The 12,714-nt window shown below is 36.6% G+C and overlaps 1 protein-coding gene across 3 annotated transcripts in view; it reads left to right on the top strand.

Moving 5' to 3' along the window:
- Nucleotides 1-363: 363 nt before the first annotated feature.
- The window catches only part of LOC100646265 (GTP-binding protein RAD), an 80,451-nt gene continuing 68,100 nt past the window's right edge, over nt 364-12,714 (top strand). For 2 of the 3 annotated variants that reach the window (XM_020864925.2, XM_020864924.2), the window contains exon 1: nt 365-1,296. In XM_020864925.2, the coding sequence (XP_020720584.1) occupies nt 1,109-1,296 (188 nt within the window). In that variant the 5' untranslated portion in view covers nt 365-1,108. Of the gene's footprint in view, nt 1,297-12,714 lie in introns of all 3 variants that reach the window. The other variant, XM_048409793.1, reaches the window with a different exon arrangement.

Here is a 12,714-nt window from a genome sequence, read left to right as displayed (position 1 = left end):
TAATAGCGTTAGAGAAATACAATGCAAAAGCGTATGTTTAATCACGAGATACGTAAGATCGAATTTTTAAAACAGTTTTCCACGCTGAAACGCTAGAAGCGGACGTAGGTTATTTGCACGACGAGTAGTTGATACGTGAAATTCTCTTAAATTCAACAGCAACCTCGACGTATTCAAAATTAATTTGTCAAAAAGCAGACACCGCGTACATAATAGACGCACAGAGCTAGAAAATAGTCGCGGAAGCTACAGCGAATGGTCAGTTTCACCGAGTTATCGCTTCGCCTCGTTTCGAGGGAGCTTTCGGGGTGAGTCACGCTTGCGCAAGCCGCGTGCACTTAGCGAAGCTAGAACGGCGCGCAACAATCACGCGAGCTTCAGTTTTCACCAAGTTCTCGCCGGGGTTGAACGATCGTCGCTCGGCTCATCTTTCGACGATCATCGTGAGATTATTTCGTCCGTGAAAAAAGAAAATTTCATCTTCGTGCCGCGCATCTTCGAGCCGTGATTCCACGTGTTAGTCGATCAGAAATCACGTCAAGAATTCGTATGAAAGTTCTTCTCCATCCACGTGAGAAGCTTCACCCTCTGTACCGCGATCCCTTGATCTTCCTACGCGTTTAGATACAGTGTATCCAAAGCAGAACCGCTGACTTTTTGCATTTTATACAAACATCTTTGGCGAACGTCGAATATCGTGACAGTTTCAACAACTTTTTACGTTCGTCTCCACGTTTCGTCAGCGAAGAGATCGGAAGATCTAGTCGAAAAGCGAACGCATTGAACTTCTCAGCCTTTTATCGTCTTGTTTTCTTTTTTTCTGCAATTAGAATTTCTATCTAAGATCGCAGAGATTTTGCCGTTTTTGTCGCTGTAGAATCGAACGGAAGACAGAGAACGGCGATTTTCATAAATATTTTTCCTTTCTTTCCTTTTCGGAAGAGTCTTCTTTTTTTTTTTTTTTTTTTTATTTAAGACTCAAAGAGTTTCGCGATTTCGCGGTGAATTTTGACGACACACGACGAATGAACGAGAGATGGAGAAAAATGTGTAGAGAAGACGCGAGTTAAATTGTTGCGATTTCTTAAAAGACCGAGTGGTGTACTATATGGCAACATCAACCGTGTCGGGACATCATGAAGCTGTCAAGGAAAATTCTACGGAGCTTCTTGATCGGATCTCCATGAATAGTTGCCCGCCAAGTAGTTTTCCAGACAATTTTCAAGACTTTTTCGCTGCTCTTAACGAAGACGCGGACGATCTGCCCAGCATGCTCGAGGATAAATTGATACCCAGGTGAGAATACGGATGTTTTCGTCTACTGTCATTCACGAGTTTCCTTTGAGATCCAAAGGGTAAAGTATCACATTGAAAAATAAGATTTTGTAAACTTGATACCCAGCTGAGAATACCAACACTTTTACCTACATATTGTCATTGATCATTTTTATTAGAATTTGAAAATTAAAGAAAATAATAATATTACCAAATAAGCTTTCGAGATTTCGAGAATTTACATTAGGTTGCAACGTACGAAATTTTGGATCTTTAACAATTTATTGATCCCTAACAAACCTTTCACTGAATTATACCGAGAAAATCAATCTGCTGTGCCAAAAATTTTCCTTGTAACAGACACAATATCCGATATACAATAAAGTATTGTTATTGTACGTACGTACGTACGTGTTGTACGTACACCACCGACCATCATAAATCACATTGTAACAATACAACGTGAGTACAATTTTCTGGCTCGAGTTCATCGCTTAATTTTGCGATATAACGCTGGTTTTACGGTGATATCCGAATGCGAAATTGAAATGTCCACATGTATAAATTGAACGAACATTTAAAAATGGGTCGCATCTATAAGTATGAAAAATTATATGGCGAATTATAATAGACAGAAGAATAAGGCAAGAATAGGCAAAGTGGAAAAAACAGTTATGGCAGCTATTAGGAGGAAGTTGAACGACGATCGCAGTAAAAGTATCGAAGCAAGAGGTAATCCACCAAGTGCCACGGCCAGTTCGCGCGGTGATATCCGCACGCGGCTGAGGGAAACGAGATATAAGATATTTCGTTAAGATTTTTGACGATACGATTTGGTTTGCTTGTGCTTTAAATTAGAAACGATTGATATAATAATAAATGGTATTTTTATTTTATGACGCAGGCCCTTTCATAATAAAAAAATCGTTCGTGTGTAAATTTCAAATTTCACTCAGCGTTTAATGCTAATGGTATATAAAGCCATATTAAAACCTTTTTGGACCTATGGGATCCAACTATGGGGAACAGCGAGTAATTCCAACATAGAAATTCTTCAACGATTCCGATCAAAAACTCTAAGATCCTTGATAGATGCACCTTGGTATGTTACCAACGAAACACTACATGGCGACCTTAAGATATCCACAGTTAAAGAAGAAATATGCAAATTCAGTAACAGTTAGAGTTAACAGTTAAGTTAGAGTTAGTAAGAGTTAACAACCACCAAAACCCATTAGTTTCCCAACTACTTGACACGACGGATCAGATCCGCAGACTAAAAAGACATTACCCTTTAGATTTAAACATTAGATTCAATTAGAATCAAACATATACTATAAACACTTATTATCCAAGTTATAGTACACACTAGAATAATTCACTTATAATTCTCAATGAGAATTGATTGTAAATTTGACTGGTGGACAGAGGTGTATTTATTGGGTTGGCAATTAAGTGATTGCGGATTTTTTCATTAGATGGTATGGACAAAATCCGCAATCACTTAGTTGCCGACCCAATGTTTGTTTAATTTTGACCTCGCTGTGAAGAAATAGACTGGTTACACGCATGACATAGTATACTTGTTTAACGTATTCTTATGTACTCAAACATACTTATCCTCCATTTTCGCATCCTCGCGCTTATTTACGTCTGAACTTGTAATCTATCCAACGAGACGAGGTGCTAAACATAAACAAAATTTGATTGTTATAGCTGTAATAATATTTTGTTTGATAATTTACCACCTCGTCTCGTTGAACACCACGTCATAGAGCTGTCTAAACCTAGGACTATAACCAGGGAGAACAAAAGAATCTGCTATTGAAACGACTGTAACTTTCGTTATAACGAAGTACTATGAATTTTGATAACAGATGTGTTTGTACATCTAAAAATTAAACGACCAACAACGAAGCAGAGAATTTTCAGTTTTAAAACGACGCTTAAAGTAAAAAATATTTCCTAGTAAAAAAAGAGAGATTTAGATCAACAAAGATTTGCCAGAAAAGAATAAAAAATACTTAGCTCTCGTGCGTCCCTGGTTCTCTTAAGTAAAATTATTTGACGATGATGCAAAACCGACGCAGTGATAAAGAAGCGATAAGAAAGAAGTCATAAAGAAGAAAATTCCGAATATTGAGACGTATAATCCTATTGTTTGCAAATGATAAAACAATATCCTGGATATACTGTTTCTAAAAGATCATTCATCACGTTAATTGACGCAAGAGAACTAATCAGCGTGAAACGTGGAGTTGCTATCTTTTCGTGCAAACGGTTGACCGGCGAGTACAAGTGACTTAAATGCAAACATATTAATATTGATGATATCGTATTATCGTGACAAAGAAAAATTACTACGATAGAACGTAGGAGAAGCATAGCGAGATGAACAATTTCATTCCCCCTTTCGCGAACTATATTTGATGCGTCTTCCTTCTATTCCAATCCGACCTTTCTCTCGCATATTTGCGAAATTATGAATCATGTCTGTCGTATTCTATATACGTTCTCTGACATTCGTATATTTTCCAATCATTGTCGCAACGTACATTGTTCTTAAAATACGGTTAAATGATAACTCGTATCACAACTCTACCGTTGAAAGTAAAATCAAGTTACCGTGGAACTGGATATGGAAAATTGCAAATATGACAACGAACATCCGTTTAACCGGAGATGACATTTTCCAAAAAAGTCCTGCAAATTCATTGGACAGGAAACATCAGTCGATACTCGCAAGGCTAAGAATAGGTCACACGAACTTCGCCCGTGTTTACCTAATCGCGAAAGAAGAACCGAACAAGCGCAACATTTGCAAAGAGAAAAATTACTGTAAAACACCTATCAATCGAAATTTTCAAATCGAAAGACAACAATGCAACCAATTAACGTTTCTGCGATTAATTAATCTAGCAGCGAAGAAGCAGGACCATTCACAATGTCTGGCACACGTTATAAGTGTAAAAACGATACAATATAAACATTGTACGTATTTATGACCAGACAATAGCACGCTATCGTAATATATTGGGTTGGCAACTAAGTGATTGCGGATTTCGTCAATATCACGTAATGACAAAATATTAACAAAATCCGCAATCTCTTAGTTGCCGACCCAATAACATTGTATAAACCTGTGAAATACAATTATCATAATTACGACTGTAGTCGGTCACAACCTTCACAGATGAATATGACTGTAAATAAATAAATAAATAAATGATAATCCTATTACAAATACCAGAACTGTAATTTTAATTTAATTATAATTCAACATTAATAATCGTATTATAAGTATCCCCACTATTTCACTCTGCAAGTATTGATTCTAGGATCAATAATAAATGGATTAAGTCATTTTTTTTTATTCCTCTTGGAGAGTACTCTATGGCTTTAAGGTCTTACACTACTTTTTTTTCCTACTATTATTGACTGGGGTGTGCTAATCAATTAAAGCAGAACACGTTGTAAATTCTACGATATGATTTATTGTTTACTGCTTTACATATTCACGCATACGTTGTACAGTTTTACCTATTAATATTAGATTACTGCATAAATTCTGTTTGCCTCTTCGTTAATATAAACACAATAATAATTATATCATTGTGTATAAGTCAATATGAAATTTTTTTTTATTTGATAGAATTTTTACAATAAATTCTCATTGAGAATTATAGGTAAATTATTTTAGCGTGGTACTGTAACTTGGATTATAAATGTTTATAGCATATTTGATTCTAATTGAATCTAAAATATGAAATACGAAATATAACGTATTCCTGGAGTTTACAAAGGACAGAAATAAAAAAAATCTTCATTAATTCCTGTCAAACGTGTTCGTAGAACTTTCGAAATTTCCTCTCTATCGCAAGAATGTTCATTTAGAGTTGGCTTTAATCCTGAATTTTGTACGGGACTATATTTAAGGCGGCAAGTTTGGCAATTAAAGATATCGCACGCTGCTGTGCCAGATTTAGAAATTAAATGCGAATACGCGTGTATAAATCTAGCCTGACCAATTCTAATTCCATTTAATACTATCTGTTGTTCACGGTCGAGATATACAGTGGCTAGATTTTTGTTAAAAAATCCTCCGTTGATTTACAATTGCAATGCCGAGGAATTTTTCTATTCATTGCCCTGAAAGTATTGGACAATGCTTTTCTACAAAAGTTTACAGAATGAAGCTTTTTTATACAAGTTCCCAATGTCATTTATACGAACACGATCATTCCATAAGTCTATAGTATAAATAATGGTGAATTCTAAAAACCATCGATACAGTGTGAACACATTCGCGCAAATTGCATATGCATAGTTTTATGAATGCAATTAAAAAAACACAGTTAGTTGTTTTATTCAACTAATTACATTGTTTCGTTACTTCGCGTGTCTTTCATATTTTTGCACATCGTGTGCATTCAAATTTCCCAGAAATCCATGAAATCTCGTGGTCTAATCATCCGCTTTCTTTTATGCAATTGATCGATAACAGCTTGCGCACGACTGACGTATCAAAGTCCAAATTGAATCGTATGATTCGAATAAGATTCAAATTTCAGCGAGAATGGTCTTTATCATGCGTAGCTGGAAACGGATGTTAATCGCGTTCCTTGTCGGGTTTCGACAGGTTGCAGATCCTTTCTGTATCGATGGAAATGTCGAGGTCGGCTAGAAACTCTAACTAGGCCTCTAATGCGTACGATACAGATATATGTATCTGGATTTCAATTAGTTCCAGATGCTCCTTATCTTGGTTAAAACGTCGACGTTGTGATATCGTGCCTATTATTGAAATGGTTGATGGAGGGATTAAGCGTGATCTGTAATAACGCTGGCTACTATGCAATGTATGGCAAAATCGGTCACTGCAGCCTATGTTGTGTCACAATCGTAGAATCTCGCGAAATACGCTCAGGAAAATTTTATTTTCGCGTACGATAGCAAACGAAACAGAGTTTTACAAAATTGCGTTCCCTCAATTACGTACGCTATGCATTTCAGTAAAATTTAGATCATATTGATAACAGCTACGTATTCCGTGTATTATATTCATTCGTTGTATTCTTTAGATGCAAACTGTTTTTATAAAATTTCTTTTCTTTTATTTCATAAAGTTTCTTTCGTTCGATATTGTACGAACAGTGTCTAGAGTTTCGTAACACAGGGAATCTATTTTATCGGTGGATCGCCCACATGAAAACGAAAAAGTTCGTTTAAAAGTATGCCCTGTTTCATCTTGTTTTCCAGCTATAGCGAACTTCTTCTTTAACGAACTGTTTCTTCGTAAGATCCGTTCTAAATTGATCTGTTTGCATACGAACGTAAAACTGGCTACGTTTCGCCATTGACCAGGTCCGTTTACAGAATTACAATGCAAGATTCAACGTCAAACATATTCACTTCCTTTTTCTAAATATGTAGACACGTGAAATTAGTTCAACTATACTTGCACCTTTCGATGGAATTATTCCAACGTAAAGTTTGTTGTAACTCGAAAACAAGATGGAACGGGGCATGCGTGTTCTAAGTTCTGTCGCCTTTTTTAAACCGAGGATTCTAGATACACTTGTGGAAGATAAATTTCCGAGTTAAAATGACACATTTTCCCAACACATAATTTAAATTTCAACCAGCTCATCGTACTAAACGGTTAAACAGAAACGCGGAGTTTTCTACTCGAATTTAGGGACAGGCGAGAATGTTCCTTGTTGAACTTGTAAGACTTTCAGAAACTTGAAGAAACTTTTCGGTGTAGGAACTGCACGCATACGTGGACAACAAAGGACCTCTGGACTAACGAACTTGCTAATTGCTGTTGACTTACGTACGGCCAAACGACGGTGTATGAGTCTGACGAAAAAGGGGAGATGACCCCGAAAATTCATAACCTTTTCTAAATTGCACCTTATATTTTCTCACTGGTTGAAATTTCAACGAGAGCACAGTTAACAACAGATGGACGAAGAGACCGGGTCAATCTCAACTTTGTCCGCGTTCTTGTTTACTCTCTGTCATTCGTAACAAATGTTTTACAAAGATGAAATTAGAAAGTTTTAGATCCCAGATTTTCGCAGGTTGTTCTCTTTGTTTCTTAAATTGGACGCGATCTTCTCTGTATCTTCCAATGATATCTGCTATTTATTGATACCAATAATTGTGCAATTTCGCGAATAACTTCTATCCTTTTCTCCGTGATAAATTACAAGCTGTCTTTCATGGAAACTATTTTACAAAGTTAAATCTAACATAACATTTAACAGTGTCAAATGTCAAAATTTCTTAGTGTATCGTAAAAATATGGTAGACAGTGAGACGTCTGGTTGGTTAAATTAACAACGGGACGAGTTGATTTCGTTAACTATATTTACAGATATTTTAAAATATAGAATACTAAGTTAATCGCAAGCGTTGCTCGTTCGATGATATTTGTTATAAGATTGCGAAAATTCTGCGGTGCTGAATACTTATTCGCCCCACTGATGATCTCGATGACTCGATGCTGATATTGATTCGCGCGACTGACTGACTATGTCTGGAGAACATGGTCTTCTTCATTTATACTGTTTGGGGGAGGGGGTGCCGGAAGGTTTGGACTTGTCGCCGGTTGTCGGTTGCACGTAGTGACGAAATTGCTTTGTCCAGAGTTTTTTTATTACATTATGTGCGTCGTGCAGTGTTAATTCTCTGTGGCAAAACAACTACGTGAGGCATCTTCGAATCGAAACGTCCTAAGAAGACAGATATGCCGCCACAAAAATATTGGCGTTAACAAGATAAATCTATTTCGCAGTTGGAGCTGTATCTAAGAATTGCTAGATAGCATAACGTAAAATAGAAGCTGAATATTAGTGTGACGTGAAAATAAGACGATGTTCTGTTAACCAGTTAGCTGTTGCGATCTCTTTGAAAAACGTGTACCTAAAATGTGTCTCGAAGAGTAAGCGATGACGAGTATACTTTGTAACGAAATGACTGTCCTATGTTTTAATTTCATTGTTGCAACTTATCGCGATTACTAAATCGCAATTTAGACAGCAAATTCTAACTACTTGTCACGCATGACGAGTATACTCGTCGAAAAGCTAACTGTTTAAAGATCTACCGTACGATTAAACCTTTGAATCCGGGGAAAGTTTATTCGCGATTTGGTTGTGTAATTATATATTTATTTTACTTATTTATCTATCAAATGCGCTGGAGGAACTCGGCCATGGTCTCGGCACTAGAGCTGCACGCTGATCGGCGGCTTTGAAATTATATCTAAAGCGATATTGGGTGTAGTGCGTTAAATAATCATTCGATGTTTAGGTCAACAATATATTTATTAACAAGTGTCTTCTTTTGATCGCGTCGCGTATCGCTCTCGGTTTCGCTAATCGATCTCGTTGCCCGGTTACAATTCGACTTTATCGCTGTCTTGGTTCAAACTCGACTGTCGGTCGGATTCGATTGCTTTCTTTTTGTCGCCCCTCGGTATCCCCACTATCCACGCGTTAGTTTGGCGTTCGCGACCGTTGCCACACACGCCTTCTTGTCGAACATTCGATGGAAGGACCGTTGGGATATTGATGACTCATTAGGCACTTCGCTTCGGCGATATACGTTGTTACCGATTGCCGCCAAATATCAAATTAACAAATATCGATACGAATAAATTGTTTCCGAAAAATCTTGCTTTTGCCGAAATTTCCCGAATTCGAAGGGTCAAGCGTTTACGTAGAAATTGTTTACGTATGTTCAAACTGCGATAAACGTAGAATAATCAACGCGATATGCGGATCGACAAACCTGAACATAGTGTGGGTGTCCGTATATGTCAGCATTAATAATTGCGTATGCAATGAATGTTACGTTGAAACGTACTTAAAAAAAAAAAAAAGAGAGAGAGAGAGCTTAGTAATGGATGTGTAAAAAAACAATATTAAACGTGGCCGCGCAAATTGCCCGTTATTAATACATCGCGAAAGGTTGAAGTTAAAAGTGTCAACGAGCAGCCAGGGTTTAGCGAGCAATTATCCGGGAACGGAGTTCAAAGAGGACGATTCGCCTTGCACGCGACCAAATCGGGATTGTTGAACGATAAGATAACTACGAACACGTAGGACGACTGATCCGATTAGATTGATCTGATTACGGAGTGTTCTGTCCGAAGCTATTCCCGTAAATCATTTACACCTATCGCATGTCAACGTGCACATAGGTACATGAATGAATGACGATTACATCGAATTTGCCTGTTCGAGTCTGCGCGTGTTCGAGACATCGTACGGAGGAACTCTGATAATAATCGTTCAAGCGGCTCAAAGGGTTCGTTGATACCACAAGGATTCTTTCCTTCCATCGTTTTCTCTCTCTTTTTTTTTACTTTTATATTTATTTATGTGCCGTCTATACGTATAACGATCGTTACATGTAAATATTTCGTTGATCACGCGTTACGTTCTTAAGGCATTCATAGCGCGAAAATAACGACGATACGCCTGAAAAGTAAAACACGAGATTCTTCCCGGAGGAAGAAATTTCTTGGGTGTCTGTACTTCCTGCGCGCGCACACTAACAAACTATTCAGAAATGAACAGAACGGTGACTTGGCACTGCGATAAATGGCATTTTCGATAGCGAAATTACCGATATTACATATTTCATGCTATTTTTATTCAAAAACGGTGAAGTCGGAGGTGATTTTTTTTTTTAAGAATTCTTCTAGTCATTTTACGCAATGCATTAGTTTTTCTAACAATTTTGTAAGAACGGTAATTAATGTTTTTCGTAATTAATGAGAACGTCATATTTGCGGTGACTTACTACGCAAGGATTACGTGTTAGAATTATTCATTAAAATTATTAGTTTCCTTTACTTGAAAAACGAATGTAATTTACGGTACACCTAATGTACAGGTTGTCCCATGAAACTGAAACAAGCTACAGCTTCAAAACGGTACGAGATAGAAAATAATTTCATTAGCAAAATTAAACGGTTTCGAACGATGTACGTTTCGTTATATGTAGTCATTTCGAAAGTACCGATGTTTCAAGTATCTTAACACTTAACTAACCGCGCGCGCCACAGCGAGCTATGCGTTTCCACCGCGTTCGGATAAGCCAACCTATACGTTGTCCATCGAGGATTAATATTCGCTACTTAAAAAACAAAGAAGTCTAATTATATTTAATGATTTTATTTAATGATTTCACATATTGTTTATACAAAACATCAAATTAAAAGTATATATTAAAAGTATACAAAAATATAGGTAAAATTAAAAACATTAAAGACGACTAAAAATAAATAAGACGACTTGAAGGTGAAATTAAAAATTTATAATACATTTTAATATTTTTTTACAATGTGGTATCGTTCGATCATTACTTAAATTAAAATAATTAAAATTAAAATAATATAACTAAAATTCGTGTATTTTATCATACACTGTGCTTTATAAAAGCAGAAAAAGTGGTGCAATTAATTGGCGACAATTCCAGGTAAACAATAACTGATAATAACAACAAAGGAAAACGCGTTGCTAAAGTCGAAAACGGAGATCTCCTCGTACGATCGCGCAGCGATATTTTTCACACAGGGGAGATCTCCCTATTCGGTTGGCTAAATGTTAAAATCATCCCCATTTTTTCAAATAGAACTATATATTCTCTTACTCGCTGATCGATGCATTTTTCTGCTCTCTATAATGAAAAGTATTGCAACACGTAGATCGAATAACTGACAAAAAGTACGGAAATTCGAGTTGACAAATTTTTATATTTTGCACTGTGTTTCAGTGCAAAGATCTTATGAAAAGTTTCAAGTTGAACTAATTTACTTATAATTCTCAATGAGAATTGATTGTAAAAGTCTGCCAAAAAAAAAAAAAGGTTGAACTGCCCATGCTGTATACGTTATATCTGTCGTTATATACGATAACCAACACTGAATATTTCGGTGGGGCAGACAGCTACGCTCGTTGACTTCCGACTTGGATGGCAAGAGGCGTTCGGGAGTTCGAATCTTGCTGTTACTGGATTTTTCGTTTGCTAGATACTAGGTGTTTTCTGAAAATTACCGTACAGCCTTGGAGGGGAGGGGGTAGATGTAAGGCCTGGAAACCCGGGGGGTAACCCCTGGTTTAAACCCCGGGCATTCTTCTGCTCTTAACGTTCCAAAGTTGTTTGGTAGTTTGTATGAAGGCCCCCCTAGTGTTTGCGCAGACGACACCCCAGGTTACAGAGACCGGACTTCCATGCTGTTAACTGTTCCACCCGTGGAGGTTTTAGCCGGTAAGAATCCGGCACTACCTCGTGTCTTCTGTTGGTGGGCGTTAGGGTATTACAACAGAGTGGCAAGGTGTCTATGAAGATTTCCTCCACGTTAAAAAAAAAAAAAAAAATTTTTTTTAATTTTTGTTTAGTTTATCTACCAGAATTTTCTTTAAAAAAAAATTTCTCTTTTTTCATTTGCAATATTCTGCTGTTTTATTTATTTAGCTCTTATTTAGCTGTTAATTCACTTCAAATATATTTTATATCGATATATAAGATTTGTAGGGCAATTATAAGAGATTATACGCTAAACAGTTTCGATAAGAATGATAGCTCGGACGATTATCCGTAGATTCTTATGCAATTTCATATTTCTATGAATGTAAATGAAAAGATGAAACCAAAATTGGGATCAATTTCGTTCTTTCTCTTCTTTTTTTTTTTTTTTTAACTGCGAATGAGTCTCATAGAGTTATAAGGCATAAGAATTACATTGGCTTTTATTAAATATCGTAACAGTTGCTCCATTTTGGATATTTCATACACTTTTGCATAGTACGAGCAGCAGCCTGTGCATCATTTCGCCTTCAAATTTCCAAGCTTTATTCGTTGGTTCTTGAAATTCAGTGTCATCGTGCTTAACACTGCTGTTTTCCTCGAGTGTGTACAGCCCCAGATGAACGTTACATTTCAATAGTATTGTTAGAATATACATAGTTATGGAATATTTCGTTCTACCAGCCGATGTAATTTTTGCACCTTTTGCGCGTTACACGAACTTTATGAACGAACAGTTGAAAAAGAAGGAGATATCCGAGGAGATACGAAGCGAAGAAGAAGCGAGAACGACGGTAGAGCTAATAATTAACTCTAACGTTTCAAATATCTTGAACATGGAGGAAAAAGATATAATTGGAAAATTAGCCTCGTACTTAGGATCATGCTATTCCTAAATATTCTTAATCGTAGTTCTTTGCGTTGTATAATAATAAGTTCGAAATACGAATAGAATCAGCTGCCAGCAATCGCCATAGAACCTACCAGAGACACTGTACAAACGTGTAATCGATATTCCATGACTTTTTAATGGAGATCCATACGACACGTGCGTAGGTGCAAAAACTATTTTTTACTTGCTCAACAGTTGCAACAGTTTTTAGAAACATAGAA

The sequence above is a fragment of the Bombus terrestris genome, chromosome 10, assembly GCF_910591885.1.
Source record: "Bombus terrestris chromosome 10, iyBomTerr1.2, whole genome shotgun sequence".
Classification (NCBI taxonomy): domain Eukaryota; kingdom Metazoa; phylum Arthropoda; class Insecta; order Hymenoptera; family Apidae; genus Bombus; species Bombus terrestris.
This window is presented reverse-complemented; position numbering and strand designations above follow the sequence as displayed.